This window comes from Lampetra planeri, unplaced genomic scaffold (assembly GCF_965212315.1).
Source record: "Lampetra planeri unplaced genomic scaffold, kcLamPlan1.2.h2 scaffold_1243, whole genome shotgun sequence".
In the NCBI taxonomy this organism is placed as follows: domain Eukaryota; kingdom Metazoa; phylum Chordata; class Hyperoartia; order Petromyzontiformes; family Petromyzontidae; genus Lampetra; species Lampetra planeri.
In genome coordinates, this window is record NW_027613958.1 from 1 (window position 1) to 17,531 (window position 17,531).

The window sequence follows — 17,531 nt, forward strand, 5'->3', positions numbered from 1 at the left end:
CATCCGTGTCTTACCGGAGGCTCTGCCTCAGGAAGCGGTCAGGGTCCTGGGCGGTGAAGGACGTGAGCAGGGAGCCGGCAGGAAGACCTTCCTCCAGTCTGATGGCTTTGGGGTTCGGGCTGAACTCAGGACTCTCGTTGACGTCGAGGACTCGTACGGACACTGTGGCCGTGGATTGTCGGGGCAGATGGACCCCACGGACCAGCACTGCTTCGTTCTCCACCTCCACCATCAACATGAACGAGCGTGTCAGCTCAAAGTCGATCGGCTGCACAGAGAGAAGGTTCACGTACTCCATGTACTCCATGTTCCTCTGTGGATGAGGAGCAACACAGGAATCCAGGACCTTGTGATGTCCATCCCCAGCTCGTACCTTCACCACAGTGAGCAGCCCCTCGTTGGTGGACGGGTCGGTGGGGATGGAGAACCGACCCGTTGGGTCGCCGGCGATGATGCGGAACACAGAGGTCCAGGCGGAAGTGTGCGGCCGGTCTTTGTCTGTCACTGTCAGGTTGGTGACAATCACGTTCACTCTGTCCTCATGGACCTCCCCGAAGAACTGAGGAGGACACACACCTCTGCTGAGTACTGCAGTACTGACAGTACGATCACTACTATCACTAGTGTTCTAGTACTAGCAAGTCAAAGCATTGCAATGTCTCACACAGTAGATGTTATGATTCCTGTGTGTGTGTGTGAGTGTGTGTGCATACTGTGTCTGTAGTGAACTCAGGGGGGTTGTCGTTGACATCAGTGACCCTGATGACCGCAGTGGCCGTGTTGGACAAACCGTAGGTCGGGTTTCCCTCTATGTCTGTGGCCTGGATGATCAGAGTGTACTGGGTGACTTTCTACGCACGCACACACACACACACACACACACACACACACACACATACACACATTATAACACAGGTGAGCAGCAAACAACATAGATATTTGTTCAAATCAAAGATCAGCAGCAGTGCAGACACACACACACCTCCCGGTCGAGGCCTGCTGCCACAGTGATGATGTCGCCAGTCTTGTTGTTAATGGTGAACATCTTGGAGGCGGGGCTTTGGGGGTTCTGGGACAGAATCTTGTATCGCAGCATCCCATTGGCTGTTTTAGGATCGTCTTTGTCCAGTGCTGTTACTGTCATCACAGACGAACCTGCAGAAGACGCATCAGTGAGACTGTGTGTGTGTGTGTGTGTGTGTGTGTGTGTGTGTGTGTGTGTGTCCCACCAGGCTTTGAACCCTCCGGCACTGATCCGTTGAAGATGCTGTGGATGAACTCAGGTCTGTTGTCGTTCTGGTCAATGACGTTGATGACGATGTCGATGGGATTCTCCACCTGGTTTCCGTTCAGGTCCACAGCATGTGCTCGCAGCTGCGTGCACGCATGCATGCACACACACAGGATTTGTTTGCTTTGTGTAAAGATGAATGTGAAGCTGAAACATCATAAATCTGAAGTCGATGGTGACGAGGACATTGACCTGACTGTGTGTGACTCACGTGGAAGTTGGAGATGTGCTCTCGATCCAGAGGTTTGGTGACGGACAACTGGCCTGAGATGGGGTTGATGATGAAGATGCCGTTGGGCGGCTGGTCGGCACCGGGACCTGTCACACTGTAACGGAGCATCCGGTTCTTATCGCGGTCAGAGCGGATCTGAAACAAACACACACACACACACACACACATATATATTCACCTGTAGCAGGACGGCAGAACAGCTGATGTCATCAAGATGAACGTCAGGAGGAAACTGTTGGTACCTGAAGCTCCTGACGTGTGTGTGTGTGTCTGTGTCTGTGTGTGTGTGTGTCGTACTCTGACGAGGTCCTCTGGGAACTGTCCACGAGAATTCTCTGGGACATTGATCGGTGGAATGACCCAGTCCCTCTTTACCCGCTTCAGCCTCCCATCGCCCCTGACGACCACACTCTGCCATGGAAACAGGATCTCTGGTACCTGTTGAGTCAGGGAAGCATCACTGCATTTTACCTGCATGCACGCACACACAAACATGCTTCTGAGAAACTGATGATGATGTTCCAGTGATGAGGATTCATGCTGTGTGTGTGTGTGTGTGTGTGTGTGTGATCATCTCACCTGTTTGCTGGCGGTGACGTCCGGACGAACCAAAATGTGTACTCGTGTTTTCCAGACTTGTTTGTTCGTCGGGTCTCGGGCGTAGACGACAATCACGTGCTGGCCGTTTCCTGTCAGACGGAGGTGACGCGACGCGTAGACGACAGCTGTGCCACTCACGCTGAAATCAGACACATCTGCAGTGTCAAATGTCACCTGATGCCCGCCGCAGCCGCTGAACGCCACTGAGGAGCAGACGAGGAGACACAAGTATTCACTCGTCCATACGTGACAACTGAAACCACGTTACATTCACATGTCATCTTCACCACACGTCACAGTGGTTTGAAACATGACTCTTCACTGAATGTCACCTTCATTCACATGCTGGAGACTCTGTCCACAGGGGGGGTCCCAGTGTTACTGTGACAACAGATTTATGTCCTCACAACATGAGGAACACACACACACACACAGAAGTGGTTTAAGGAAATCCTCATCTTAAGCTCCATCTGTTCTTCCTGCGACTCTGAACAGACAATTATCTTCACAACAACTGTTGCTGTGTGTGGACCAACTGTCCTTCACGTCAGCCTGCAGCACCGCCCCACCGGGATCACACGTCCACGGGCTGAACGTGAACACGGCTGGACACGAACACGGCTGAACGCAGCGGCCATGTTTGTGTTGCACGTTCTAAGCTGCTGCCTGAGACAGAAACGATTTCACTTCACACACACACACACATTCCTCATCATCATCTCTGATTTCATTACAGGTCGACGAGTTCAAGCTGCTTTGAATAAAATATTCAGTGTGTGTGTATTCATTCACTGAGCATTACTGTTTCGTATTTAATTCACCCCAAACCTAACTTGGATCAAAAATAGACAGATTCACTGCAGCTGTTACCATGGTAACGTGTACTCCAGTGACAATAATCCACCAGAAAAGACAAAACAAATAAGGTAGACAAACTGTGACTGACCGTATGGTCGACCACTCCCTCCCACATTCTCCCCAATACACACACACACACACACACACACACACACACACACACACACACACACACACACTCTGCCCCCCACCCGCCTACAAACACATTGACCCAGAATCAGTGTTTCAGCCTAATCCTTCGCTTCTGCTGCTCACAAACCACTGAAAGCTCCTCTCTGGTTCAAATATCAGCAGGACCCCCCCACCAGACACACACAACCCCCTGGCAGGGGATTACTGGAGCTGCTGTGTGTCACTGACCAGTGATGAGAGCTTGTCCTTTCAGCAGCTCCAGGTTCTGTTCAGTCACATATTCCTCTTGTGTGAAGCCTCTGCTGCATGGCCACGACCCCTCTGTCACCCCCTGGGTGAAAAGCTGGAGAAGGACAGAACTTTCTGTTGAATTAAAGAGTGTTGATCAACAAGACCCACATACAGTATGTGTGTGTGTGTGGGGGGGGTGAGATTGCAGTGATTTGCTTCCACTTGACCCAAAAAACGAATTGAAATCCTGCTGCTTGCTCAGTGTGTGTGCGATCGAAAGAAATAACGAGGCTTTCATCATATTCCATCACAGGAAGTCACCAACCAATCAAAGAGCTGCATTTAATAACGTTCATACACAGAGACGAGGCATAATGTGCATCAGGTTCTGTGGTTCTGCCGGAGGAGCAGGCGGCTTTCGGCCTCGATCAGTCTACAATGGACACAAGCAAACGAAACCTGGAGGTTCTGTGTTCAAACGGCAGCAGGCTGATCCTGCAGACATGGGACACACAGACACACACACAGACCGGCAGACAAAGAACGGGGTACACCACACGTCTCCCGGTACCTGTGCAGTCGCTATTAGGGTCCATATTCCCACAATCTGCATTTTATTCCAGCGGGCTCTGGTTCCGCTATAAATCCACGTCCGGTAGTTATCCGACATGAACGATCCTGTGCGTCTGACTGTGTGTGCGCGCGCGTGTATGCGTGCAGCCTGCTGCTCCGTACCGCCCCCAGCGGACACCAGCAGCGCTGCAGCCACTTGCCCACCAGAGGTGTACGTGCGTGCGTGTGTTCCTCTGCATCCGTCTTTGATCTGTAGAATCAATCGGAATCGGAATAAATAAAATTGGATGATTTGAACAAAAGCCACAAAGTGACAATCGTCCTCTGATCTCACACACACACACACACACACACACACAAATAAACTTTGTTCTCCCTCAGGTACTTCAAATACACATTTATTTTTCGGTTTTTGTGTCAGAAGTTCACAGATGGAATGATACAGGAAGTGACCCATGACGATGACCCGCCTCCTCCCCTCACTTCCTGTTCATCTGATTCGAGTCTGTGTGTCACAGAACATGTCCGAGCTGGTTCACGTCACTTTCCACCAATGTGATGTGGTTGTTACAAACAGTGTCAATAAAGATACAAATCTGTAAGGCAAAACAGACCGTGTGTGTGCGTGTTGCGCTGAGGGGGAAGAGGGGGTTTGTTCGTTTGCATTAACAAGTATAAACAGTGGCTGCTTTGTGTGTGTGTTTATGCAATACAACTGTGTGTGTGTGTGTGGTCCAGTTGGATAACAACTCACTGACAGTGCTACAGTGTCAGAGTAGTACAGTATTACAGCATCAGAGTATTGATATTATCAACTGATGTTACAATTCAACTTCAGCGACACAAGGTGCAGTGTCTGAAGCTGTGAGGCAGCACACACACACACACACACACACACACACACACACACACACACACACACACACACACACACACACACACACACACACACACACACAAAGATAAAAGCCCAGCAGCAGTAGGAACACACACACACTCAGTGAGGATGGACAGTACTGCTGTGGAACATCTGAGGTGAGTACACATGAGAATACACAGTGAGTACTTGTACACTGAGCAGCTGATGGTTGTCTACTATCACTACCACTACTATCTTTACTACTACCACCACTGCTACTACCTCTACTACTACCACCACCACCACTACTACTACTACCACCTCTTCTACTACTACTACTACTACCACCACTACAATCTTTACTACTACCACCACTACCACTTCTACTACTTCTACTACTACCACCACTGCTACTACTTCTACTACTACTACTACCACCACTGCTACTACCTCTACTACTACTACTACGACCACCACCACCACCACTACTACTACCACCTCTTCTACTACTACTACTACTACTACTACTACCACTACCACCACTGCTACTACTACCACTGCTACCACCACCTCTACTATTTTTACTACTACCACTTCAACTACTACCACCACTGCTACTACCTCTACTACTACCACCACCACCACTACTACTACTACCACCTCTTCTACTACTACTACCACTACCACCACTGCTACTACTACCACTGCTACCACCACCACTACTATCTTTACTACTACCACCACTACCACTTCTACTACTACCACCACTGCTACTACCACCACCACCACCACCACTACTACTACCACCTCTTCTACTACTACTACCACTACCACCACTGCTACTACTACCACTGCTACCACCACCACTACTATCTTTACTACTACCACCACTACCACTTCTACTACTACCACCACTGCTACTACCACCACCACCACCACCACTACTACTACCACCTCTTCTACTACTACTACCACTACCACCACTGCTACTACTACCACTGCTACCACCACCTCTACTACTACCACCACCACTACTATCTTCACTACTACCAGCACTACCACTTCGACTACTTCTACTACTACCACCACTGCTACTACCTCTACTACTACTACCACCACCACCACTTCGACCACTACTACTACTACTACCACTACTAGTGTCGTGTGTGTGTTTGTTGAACACCTCCACCCCCCCCACCCCCACAGGAGGTGCTGTCCCCCCCGTTGTCGTTCCTGTCACACCCCTCCTCTCACTAAAGATGACGCCATCATGGCCTTCAAGGGCGTTTGGACTCAGGAGTTGTGGCGCTGCGTCGGAGCCGAGTTCTTCGGCACCCTGGTGTTTGTCCTGCTCAGCCTGGGTTCCACTGTCCAGTGGGGGGGCAACGGGGAGGAGCCCCACCCCCCCGACCGGCTGCTCGTGTCCCTGTGCTTCGGCCTGACGCTCGCCACCACAGTTCAAAGCTTCAGCCACATTAGCGGCGCTCACGTCAACCCGGCCGTCACAGCCGCCATGTTGGTGACCGGGAAGGTCAGCGTGTCCAAAGCAGTCTTCTACCTGCTGGCCCAAAGCGGGGGGGCCGTGGCAGGGGCTGCTATTCTTTACAGGGTCACGCCATCCTCTGTGAGGGGGGGCTAGGCGTTGCCACGGTGAGACGTGCTGCAACGAAAAAATACGACGACGCACACACACCTTCACCTGCTCGCAGACACCTGAACGCACCTTCACCTGCTCACAGACACCTGAACGCACCTTCACCTGCTCGCAGACACCTGAACGCACCTTCACCTGCTCGCAGACACCTGAACGCACCTTCACCTGCTCGCAGACACCTGAACCCACCTTCACCTGCTCGCAGACACCTGAACGCACCTTCACTGCTAACACCGGTCGCCGAAGCGTCAACGAACCTTCTGTTCCTCTGCAGGTGAACGAAAGTGTGTCGGTGGGGAGCGCTCTGCTGGTGGAGCTGGTCATCAGCTTTCAGCTGGTGTTCACCGTGTTCGCCGCCTGCGACCACAAACGGACGAAGCTGAAGGGCTCGTCTGCGCTGGCGGTTGGCCTGTCGGCATCCAGCGGACACCTGTTCGCCGTGAGTAACAGAACGTCATCCAGAGATGAGGGACCGTGAGGTGACGAGTGACAGAGACTGTCTGCTGGTGTGTCGTCCTCAGGTTCCGTACACTGGAGCCGGTATGAACCCGGCTCGGTGCTTCGGACCGGCTGCAGTCACGTGGTTCTGGGACGAGCACTGGGTGAGAAAACGTCCTGCGACTTCACTTTGAACTTCTCTGGAGCTGAAACCAGAGACATGGTCGCATGTCCTCTGTGCTCATCAGGTGTACTGGCTGGGTCCCATGCTGGGGGGGGTTCTGGCCGCTGTCCTCTATGAATACCTGTTTGGACCACAAGCAGAACCAAAGAAACGCTTCTCAGACGCCTTCGTCACCACGCCTTTCAGCGCGTCACTGCGCCGCCACGACTCGGTCACAGCTCAGGAGCCTCTGTTCACTGTGATGGACGCTGACAGGAAGGACACGCCCCCCGAGGTCCTGACCACTGTGTGACTGGACACACACACACACACACACACACACTTCAGAACCATCTGTCACCAGAAAAATGTCACAAGTTGGTGACTTCTAGTGTGTTTGTGTGTTCGGTGATTTTAAATAAACCGACCTGGATGTTTCAACATCAATTTGTGAATGGAAGTGAATGACTGCAGGATGACCAGCTCACACACGGAACCAAGTCTGACACACGTTCTTCCAGCAGCCCGGGACCAGGGCTGCGCATAGGATGGCATGTGGTTTGAGAACAAAGTGGTCTACGATGTGATGAGACACTAAAACAATCAAAATCAAAAAGGTCATGTGTGTTCGCTCGTCTGCAACAGATCAACGTCCTCCATCAGATCAACAACGTCCTCCAACAGATCAACGTCCTCCATCAGATCAACAACGTCCTCCAACAGATCAACATCCTCCATCAGATCAACGTCCATCAACAGACCAACGTCCTCCATCAGATCAACGTCCAACAACACATCAACGTCCACCAACAGATCGTCCATCAGATCAGTGTCCACCTTCATTTCAAGAACAGTTCAAGAACATTAGAAACAGTGGTTGGATAGACTGGAGGCGTGTCACCAGCTGCTGTTGTACCTGCTCTCTGTTTGAGAAATGTTCTAGAGCTTGTAGGGGGTTCATGAATCAGTTCAATAAATCAAACATCAGATTGGAACTTTGTTTAATTGTCACTCAAACTCAAAGGAAAAACTTCAACTGAGAGTATTACTACACAGTTCAGTATGTACACAGTACAGCATGTAGACAGTACAGCATGTATACGGTACAGTACAAACCACCATCAAACCAAAGGATTCCCTGAAACACAAAGCTGCTCTGATGAAGACAAAGCAGATGAATCTTTCACAGCAGCCCTCGGTACAACGTCAGAGAGCGACGGACAAACCAGTCGTTTTCCATCAACACCAGCAGGTCTCTGAGCAGAACCCGAGTCATTGTGTGCAGAGCAGGCCGGGGCCGCACACACACCTGACAGACACACACACACTTTCTCAGCTCACAGGAAGTCACAAACCTGAGTCAGCGTGTCTGGTTTCAGTGTGGGTTTGATGACCAGTGTTTCAACAAAGAACTCGGCTCAGTTCCATCTCAGAGAACCCAGTCCACGTGACTGGAACCCAACCCACCTGACACCTACCTTAGCGTCGGCTGGCACCGCAGCTCGTCTCTTCCAGGGTCCGATGGCAGCGAGGGCGGTGAGGTTGGCGTCTCTGTGCTGCTGCTGAGCTGCTTCCAGCTGCTGCAGCTGGAGGCACATGCAGGTTCAGGTTTGTGTTCCCACCATCAACCATCTGGGCCAAGAACAAACCTCTCTAGCTCGCTGCTTCAGGAGCTGGTGTTCTGGATCTTCACTGTGACAGCGGCTCTGAAGAAACATGATTCTTCATGAACACGTGATTCTGAGTTTCATCCCACCGAAGACTTCGAACGAAGAGCATCTCCAAGGCTCAGGAGTGGGCTGGTCTACTGAAGGAGACGGGTATCTGAGGTTCTACAGGGTACTACTGCAGGAGACGGGTATCTGAGGTTCTATAGGGTTCTACTGCAGGAGACGGGTATCTGAGGTTCTACAGGGTACTATTGCAGGAGACGGGTATCTGAGGTTCTACAGGGTTCTACTGCAGGAGACGGGTATCTGAGGTTCTACAGGGTTCTCCAGGGTGGTGTTGAGTAGCTCCAGTCAGTGTTGCGTAGCGTTGTGTAGCCTTGTTTACCCTTGTGACCAGCTGCAGCAGTCTCTCTCTCTCCTCCTCGTCGCTCCTCTTCTTCCTCAAACTATCAACGTCCTCCAGGAACCGAAGCTGCGAGCGTACGTCATTCGTTTTGCTACACCAGCGGTCGTCCTGCGGAGCACGAGCCGTAATCAACTCGGTCTAGGAGGAAGGAGGAAGGACCTCAGAGGTCCCTACTGGGAGTCAGAGGCCACCGCACCGTACCTTCAGCGGTGTCTTGCGGAGTTCCGCCATCACAGTGAGTTTCTCCAGCAGTCCACGCAGACGCTCCTGGGTGGCGTGAGACACCAGAGAGACCACATCTGGATGGACGTCAGTGACCCCCAGAGCTTGACCTGCACATGGCATCGACAGGAGGCTGACACACCGACAGGAGGCCGACACAAAGCCGACGCAGCGACAGGAGGCCGACACAAGGCCGACGCAGCGACAGGAGGCCGACACAAAGCCGACGCAGCGACAGGAGGCCGACACAAAGCCGACGCAGCGACAGGAGGCCGACACAAAGCCGACGCAGCGACAGGAGGCCGACACAAAGCCGACGCAGCGACAGGAGGCCGACACAAAGCCGACGCAGCGACAGGAGGCCGACACAAGGCTGACGCGCCGACGCAGCGACAGGAGGCCGACGCAGCAGAGCACTGCGCCCTGCATACCTGTGTGAAGGATGAGGGTCAGCACCGGCACGGAGGACAGGAAGGGCTCATCCTGACAGGACTGAACCACGGAGCCAACGCTCCCCGTGAGGATCCGAGCGTGCTCCTCCCTCAGGTTGACTCCAGCCATCGAAGCCACATCATTGATGTCGTCATCTTCTCTGGGGAGACGATCAGTCTGCGTCCCCGTGTCACATCACAGCAGCGTGAACTAACTCAACTCACCTGAATGCAGCAGAGGTCATTTGTGTCGCAGCAGGCCGAACCGACGCTATGGTAAGAAACACACATCTGATTCATGGGGGGGGGGCAGGAGGACTGCTGGTGGAGGAGGGTGTTTGGTGCTGGTGTCTGCGTATCCATTGACACATCAATTCTGATCACTCTGATCGACGTGTGTGTGTTACCTGTCCCATGTCTTCTGCCTGAAGTGGGTCGGACACTCCTGGACAGAAGCATTCTGGACGGGGCCGTGGTCATGGAGTCAGGTATCAGAGGGGTTCTGGGCTGCTGGACCACCAATCAATTAATCAATCACCTGACTGACACCATGAGCTCTGATCATCAACCATCCTCCAGTCACCTGCCGGCTCCAGAGGCTCGGACCCCCATTGACAGCGCCCTGCATCCCGCTGGGGGGGCGTGAACACGTGGACGCCTGTCGGATAAATAACTGTGGATCTGCAGTCAGCTGACGAACGGCAGGAAGACTTTTCTGTGAGGAGGACAAACGAGACTCAGAGCAGAACTGACCCGGCGGCGGCAAGCCCGGACTCACCTTGAGAAACGGCACTAAACATGGCTGAGGTGTAGACTTCAACTCCCGGTAGAGCTCCTCTGTGAAGTCTTCAGCCTCCAGCTCCCCCTCCTGTTGCACACACACAGTTTGACAAGGTCCGGACAGACGGCGGAAGAGCTGACGACAGACCGACCCACCCACCAGGAGCCTCCTGACCAGCACCCGCACGCTGGTCGCCATGGTGGTGGACTTGGAGTCACTGGATGCCAACTTCATCAGAGTCACCAGGAAGTTCTTACACTTCTTCACGCTGTCCAGGGTTTCCTGTAGGAGAGCAGGTGGTCACAAAAGGAACCGGGGCGTGGGCATACATCCTGATTTACCTGAGTGAAGGTGCGGGGTGGATCCCTCTTGGGTTCTAGATGGGACACAGCTCGGACAGTTTGGACCACAGCTGGTTTGGGGGTGGCACCGATTACCTGAGGCCCCCCCACGCCCCCGTAAAAACATCAGCACGAAGCAAATAAGAAAGAGCCAGTGCGCCGGGCTCCATCACTGAGATCATTTACCACGGTGGACCCTTGGACCGGCGCCGGCTGGAGCCTGGACGGAGTCGACGTCCTGATCAGCGCCAGCTTCTCCAAGCTTCTGCTGGAAGTCGACACCTGCCGAGCACACACCTGCTGAGTTCGGAGTCCGTCCGCGTCACCAACAGGAAGCAACTGGTCTCGGCAGAACACACACCTGGGGGGGCTGGGCCCTGGCTGGGGGGCCGCAGCCAGCCCTTAGAGCCTGCTGGGCCACGAGCATCAGCTGACCATTGTCGCTGCGAATCAGCATCATACCTGAGAGACCACAGTGAGTGACTGCTGCAGACCACAGGCGGGCGGACACACACACACACACACCTGGGGGGATCTGGATACTGGCCGGTAGCGGCATGGCATTGGTCTTGGGGGATCGAGGGGGCACAGCCACTGGCTGAGGACCAGCTGACCTGGGAACAGTGATCACCACCGTCCTGCCCTGAGGAAACGTCTGGCTCCCAGACGTCACCTGGCTCCAAACTGGTTTGGATACCTGTGGTTTCCCGCCAGCACCCCCACTCCATGTGGACGTGACCCGAGTTACCACCATTGGAAGGGTCCTGGGAGTCAGTGGGGGGCCACCAAAAGGCTCTTTCAAGGGGGCAGAACTGAGGTAGGTGCTACATTTGCCAGGAACCGGTATCATGGTGACCTGACCAGGTGTGCCCCCCCCACCTGTGTCCAGCATTGGGGCTTCAGCCTGATTTGTCGTCATGATTATTTCTAGAACACACATGAAAGTTTTCAGTCAAATAAATATTTTTAAAACATTACAAAACATCAACCATTAAGCGTTCAGCTGCGTTAGCACGTAGGCTAACATTAGCACATGGCTAACGTAGGCTAACATCAGCACACCAGCTGCTCCAATAGTGAACAATCGTTAACGGATAGTCACGTGACCCCACCGATCATCTGTCTGGTAAAAGGTGAAGACATGAACCGGTGTTCTGTCAAAACGTTACCGAGCTCAGCCGAACACCTGCACAGGTGAGCCGCCCGTTGCGGGAGAACATGTGGTTAAACACGCGCGTTCTGTGAATTTTTGCTACCTGTCAAAAGGTATCCTGACTCTGCGCATGCGCTGTAACAAACCGCCGAGTTTCCAGGTCACACCCATACATTTCTGCTTCCACAGCTCCACTTTCCAACAGGTAAGACGGAATACGTCAATTTCATATTGATATTACTTTTTAATGTGAAGTTCACATAGCTACATACAACTTGCGTGTACTCTTCGCTTCGCAGTCCATGCGGTCGTGAAAAAAATACAAACATTCTCCCGAGAGGTTATATATTGATTGCAAATAGGCTTTGCTTGTAGCATAAACATGGAATAATTGCGTGATAATTGTGTGCTAAAAAAGATTTCTTTTGTTTAAAAGGGTCACCAAATTAGTGACGTGTTAATTTCTGATGGTCCGACTGCAACCTATCAAATAATGCCCCCAGCCTTTATTTTCAACCACCACTTTCCTCTCTGGCCCTTTGTAATAAATAGAAAGATAGGTAATGATGAATAGAATAATTTTGTGTTAAGTTATTAAGTTTTAACATCAGGTATCTTTTTTTTCAGAACAGAATCAGTGTGTCACAGTGGAGTAACGGTGGGGTGAGGTAAAAAATGTTCTTTCACACAGGAAAATCCCAGAGACTGAACCTGAGACGGTATTGTTGTAGATTCTCACTTTAGGGTGAGTATCTGAAATACACTCAAATTGAACTTGTCATTGATAGATACTGCGATGTCATTGAATTTTGTGTGATGTCTTCATGTTGTCTTGTCAGTTCCTGTTTTAGTTTTAAATCCCTGCTCTAGCCACTGGATTTTAGTTGTTTGTGTTCAACTCATAACTTTGCAGTGCAAAGTTTGCTAAAACAGTATGTACTTGTATGATGTGTTGGAATTACTCGACCAAGTTATACTACCAAGCTAATTGACATATTGGATAATATGATCTGCAAATACATTAAAAATACATTAATATTGTCATGTACTGATTACATAAATACACTGATCGTTTGTAGATTGTCAGAATGTCTGAGAGGGTCCGCATGTTGGTCGATCCACTGGCAAATGAAGCCTCCTATGAGAGGAAAGTGCCCTGAAACTAGAGGTAATAATGTTGTTTAGATTTTATGTAATCTGTGACATATATATTTAAACTTTTACTTGCATTTCTCTGCACGATCATTGTATCTTTTGTAGAAACCATATGAAGATGGCAGGCTGCCACACCAGGGAGTAAAGTGGAGGGTAGAGGAAATGCCACGCAGCAAACAGCACGATGCCTGGAGCTGTGGCATTTTGGTGTTGATGGTAAATCATTTTTGTAACTCATATATATCACTGTGTAACATGTATTTTAGTTAGTTTTTTGAATGCATTTTTTAGATTGCAGAAGAATATTTGGAGCATAGCAGCATTGTCAGTACAAAGACGTCTCCACAGACTGTTCAGCAGCCACGAGTTGACGTGGCGTGCATACTTATTAATTTTCAGTCCGTACTGTCAAATTTGGATTCTTGTATGTGTAATATGATCTTTGTATTAATGTAAATGCATTTATACAGTATGTCAGCAGTCTGTCTGGGGAAAATACCTCTAGTGAAAAACGACAGAGAGGAGAAACATGGCAAACATTGGGTAACTTTATTAGGCAGACAAAGAAAAACAGTAAGAAAAGCAGTATATCAGCACTGGCAACCCTATGGTCACAACATGGCGACCTCAAACAGCATGGTGCCCATAAGAACATGTTATTCTCAATGTTATCTTTTTTGCTTCCTTTTTCATTTTAAAAGACGACACTTATGAAATCCATTTTTTTCTGCAGGGGATGTAATGTGTGCTTATATAGTTGTGCATAATTTGCATACATAATTGTTTTGTTTGGTAGAAAAAAAATCATTCTTTGTTTGTTGCAGGTGCCGTGCGGATGCTCCAGTAGGAGGGGTTCATTCTGAATGCAGCCACTACGACAATGTAGCTGGAAAAGAACACTGGTGCCAAAAATGTCAAGAAAATAATACTTCAAATCACCAATCAATCAATTAAGCAAGTCTTGTGTCGTCTTCAACAGATTTTTCACTTGTCTTCTACTGTATACTATTGCTCAAAGACCTGAAGTGCAAGTAGGACAGATGGGAGCATGAGTTGAAAAAGGTGCAGTCGGACTATCAAAAATTGCTACCATGAGGAAACTGACTGAAACAATGCATGTAAATCAGTGTGTCAGCACGAGCAAATGCACAGGCACACTGGGATGGGAGGGTGAGAGGACAGGGGGGTGACAGGGTGAGGAAAGGACGGCAACAGAAGAGTGTCAAAAGAAGAATAGAAGGTTTAGAACTCAGGACAAGTGATCTCAGCCTTAGGGTCAGTAACCCCTCGGCTTGATCCTCTCCCGTTTGATCTGGTTATGGGTCGCAGCTACGCACGCAACATTCATTCCTGAAATGAGTCCGGTGAACGCAGATTGTCACCGGTCCGTCAGTGACAAACCGAGGCAGCTGATGAACACGGAAACATGATCACTGAGTCCCAGTCATTCAGCTGCGTTCAGACAGTTGACTGGGTCAAAGGTCAAACAGCATCAGGTCCGTGTGTTTGAAGGAGCACAGACAGGTGACTGGGTCAAAGGTGAAATGGCTCTGGGGACTGGATGGACGGGAACGAAATTACACACAGTGTAAGTCAAAGTGTGTGCTGACAGGGACTGTGCAGCTGAGGAGGACACGGTGAGGGCGTGTCAGCCCTGTTGAGAGCGGGGCATCACTGCAGCGTGGGGTAGAAGTACCCCCTCCTGTAGGCGCTCAGCGGGTAGAACGTGGCTACGACAAACTTCCCGTCAAACGTGCGTCCGGTCAGCAGCCTCTGAGCTTCTTTGGACTCGCTGGAGTTGGCGAACTCCACAAACACCTGGACACGGACACACACGCAGCAAGTTGTGAGGGAAAGGAGTGAAAGAGTGATTGGATCCAGGTAACAAAGAGTGTCGTCCACCAACTGACAGCATGTGGATGTCACATGACTTCAGAGCGCTGACGCTCACCTGTCCTTTCCCTGGGTTCTCTTTGGGGATTAGCAACGACAACACTGAGCCGTACTTCTGACACTCCTCCTTCATGTCCTCCAGCACGTCTGACACACACAACTCGTTAACACCATCAGTCGGCGTGACAAGTGACGATACATCGTGTCTGAGCGCCGCACCTTCATACTCCTCCTCATGGTGCAGGTGACTGTCGTCAATCAGGTTCAAGAGCCGAAGCACAGGAGACGGCAGCTGGACCAGGTCCTCGATGTGAGGAGCTGACACACACACACACACACACACACACACACTGTGAGGCTGTGGTTCTGCTGTGTTGCCATGTGTGGCATGCAGACGTACCGAAGGGAACGCTGAAGAACGGGCTCAGCAGAGCAGCTTCAGCTGAGCATCTCTGCTTTGGGTCGACCAGCAGCATCCTGCAGCAACAAATGATGTCGTCGTGGTCATCATCATCATCATCATCATCGCAGCCAAACCTTCTCTTCTTCTAGGACTTTACTTCTTGATCATGTCTCTGAGGTGGTAGACAGGGATGGCCGGGCTGACCACGCTGTGACTAGCAAACATATGCTCCACGACGGCGCTGCTGTTGGTCTGCCAGAAAAAAAATTTTATGACTCGAGCGTTCATTTGGGATGTTAAGTCCAGCTCAGCGTGGAACCACACACATCCTCAGATACCTTCCACTCCCGTGAGCTGACGGCGTCTTTGAGCTTCACTCCCGAGAACATCTCCAGCAGGATGATGCCAAGGCTCCACAGGTCTACAGCTGACGAGCAGCCTGCGTCTCCCTCCGCACCAACCCGTGCCAGGCTGTTCTGAAGCTCCGCCTCTGGAGCCCGATAGCCATCTGTCTGGATGTACTTGACATCCTAGAGGTGAGAGGAGGCAGACGCACTCAGGTGCTGCTGCTGCTGGTTGAAGGAAGGACTCAGGATGGGTAGGGAAGAACCACGCTGCAGACACGCTCACCTGGTTTCCATGTTTGAAGCTGAGGCCAAAGTCGATGAGCTTAAAGCACTCATCATCAGCGCTCCACAGGATGTTACGTGGTTTGAGATCAGCGTGGACATAACCCTCTCTGTGCAGGAAGGCCAGCGCCTCCAGGACATCTCTGCCACAGTGCTGCACCAGCCACAGGGAGTGACCCTGCTGGGGTCTGAGAGGGACGGCACAGGTCTCCAACTGATCTGCGTTAGGCTGTGAATGCAATCAGCTGACTGACCTGCTGCCTTGGCAACCGGCGCTGCCACTGACCAGCAGCTCGGACACGCTGACGTCCAGCAGCTCCAGTAGGAGACACTGGGTGACCACGTCCCGATGGCGGCAGTATGGGAACACTCCATACAGAGTCACTGAGGAGACACACTCACAGGTATAAACCTACTTCACATGTCAAACACACGCTCTGTGTGTTTCATCCAGCTTCTTCTTCTTGTCAGGGTTCGAATCTTCTCAAATGTCTGTGTCATACAAACATCCAGAATCATTCAGCCCTGTACACTGATCGTGGGTCAGATCACACCGAGCAGCAGAACCTGCAGCGCTTCTCACCGATGTTCTTGTGGCCCTGGATGTCCTCCAGGACCGAGTGCTCCTTGTGGTACGCGTAGTCCCCCCCGTGCGGGTCCGCCTGGAACTCCTTCACCGCAGCGCTGCTGCCTCTGCCGCCGCTCACCCGGTAAACGCAGGCGGACGCTCCCTGGCCGAGCCGCGCCTGGACCGACCACATCTGCCCGAAGATCTCGAACGGCGCCGGCTTCAGTCGGTGGTCGGCGGCCGCATTTCCCTGCCCGCTCCCGGGACCGCAGCCCGCTGCAGCGGGCTCGGAGGAGCCGCAGAGGGCCATGGAGGAGCCGGGGGCGTCAGCTGCCGGGGGGGCGAGGCAGCATTGGGAGCGAACGGGCTGTTTGGAACTAGCTAGCTAACAAGCTAACACTGCGACATGTCGGCGGGTAGGAACGGAGACGCACACACGTGTCCTTTCCGACATGTCTGTCCCAGGGACACCGCGACAAGGCTGAGTGGGACAGTTGGTCAGCGACCTATTTGTGGTCCCTGACTGTCGGTAAGATGCCTCGAAACTCAGCCGGATGTTTGTTCCACTTCAGGAGTTCATGTGGCTCGAGCAGCACAGCGCCCCCCGCTGGTCCGGAGGTCAAACAGCACTGCCGCCATCAGGTCTTATTTTACAGGACAAGAGGAACCAGTTGAAGTGTTGTGTAGTTTGTGAGTGGTTGAAACATCAGTTTGACATCAGCTGAAGATGATGACGATGAAAAACAAGAGACGGTAGAGGGGCGCTCCTGTTCCAACTCTCAGATCAGGTCAGAGGCATTAATGGAGGAACTTTACAGTTCTATGTGGAACGGGTTCTAGAAGCTGCC

General features: G+C 51.6%; 2 protein-coding genes across 2 annotated transcripts; both read right to left on the reverse strand.

Moving 5' to 3' along the window:
* Positions 1-10: 10 nt before the first annotated feature.
* LOC144738961 (cadherin-2-like) lies at positions 11-11,339 on the reverse strand. The gene is made up of 20 exons (XM_078621957.1): positions 11,244-11,339; positions 10,716-10,823; positions 10,539-10,628; positions 9,761-9,938; positions 9,309-9,439; positions 9,087-9,215; positions 8,681-8,737; positions 8,510-8,617; positions 7,675-7,868; positions 6,776-6,860; positions 6,530-6,625; positions 2,660-2,675; positions 2,103-2,326; positions 1,821-1,994; positions 1,503-1,658; positions 1,230-1,374; positions 983-1,155; positions 714-851; positions 374-559; positions 11-268 (listed from the first exon to the last, which is right to left on the reverse strand). The coding sequence occupies exons 1-20, from the start codon at positions 11,337-11,339 to the stop codon at positions 11-13; spliced, it is 2,742 nt and encodes a 913-aa protein (XP_078478083.1).
* Positions 11,340-14,861: 3,522 nt separating this feature from the next.
* UHMK1 (U2AF homology motif kinase 1) lies at positions 14,862-17,322 on the reverse strand. The gene is made up of 10 exons (XM_078621953.1): positions 17,280-17,322; positions 16,699-17,013; positions 16,366-16,499; positions 16,117-16,296; positions 15,825-16,016; positions 15,644-15,738; positions 15,484-15,560; positions 15,303-15,401; positions 15,142-15,230; positions 14,862-15,008 (listed from the first exon to the last, which is right to left on the reverse strand). The coding sequence occupies exons 1-10, from the start codon at positions 17,320-17,322 to the stop codon at positions 14,862-14,864; spliced, it is 1,371 nt and encodes a 456-aa protein (XP_078478079.1).
* Positions 17,323-17,531: the final 209 nt, after the last annotated feature.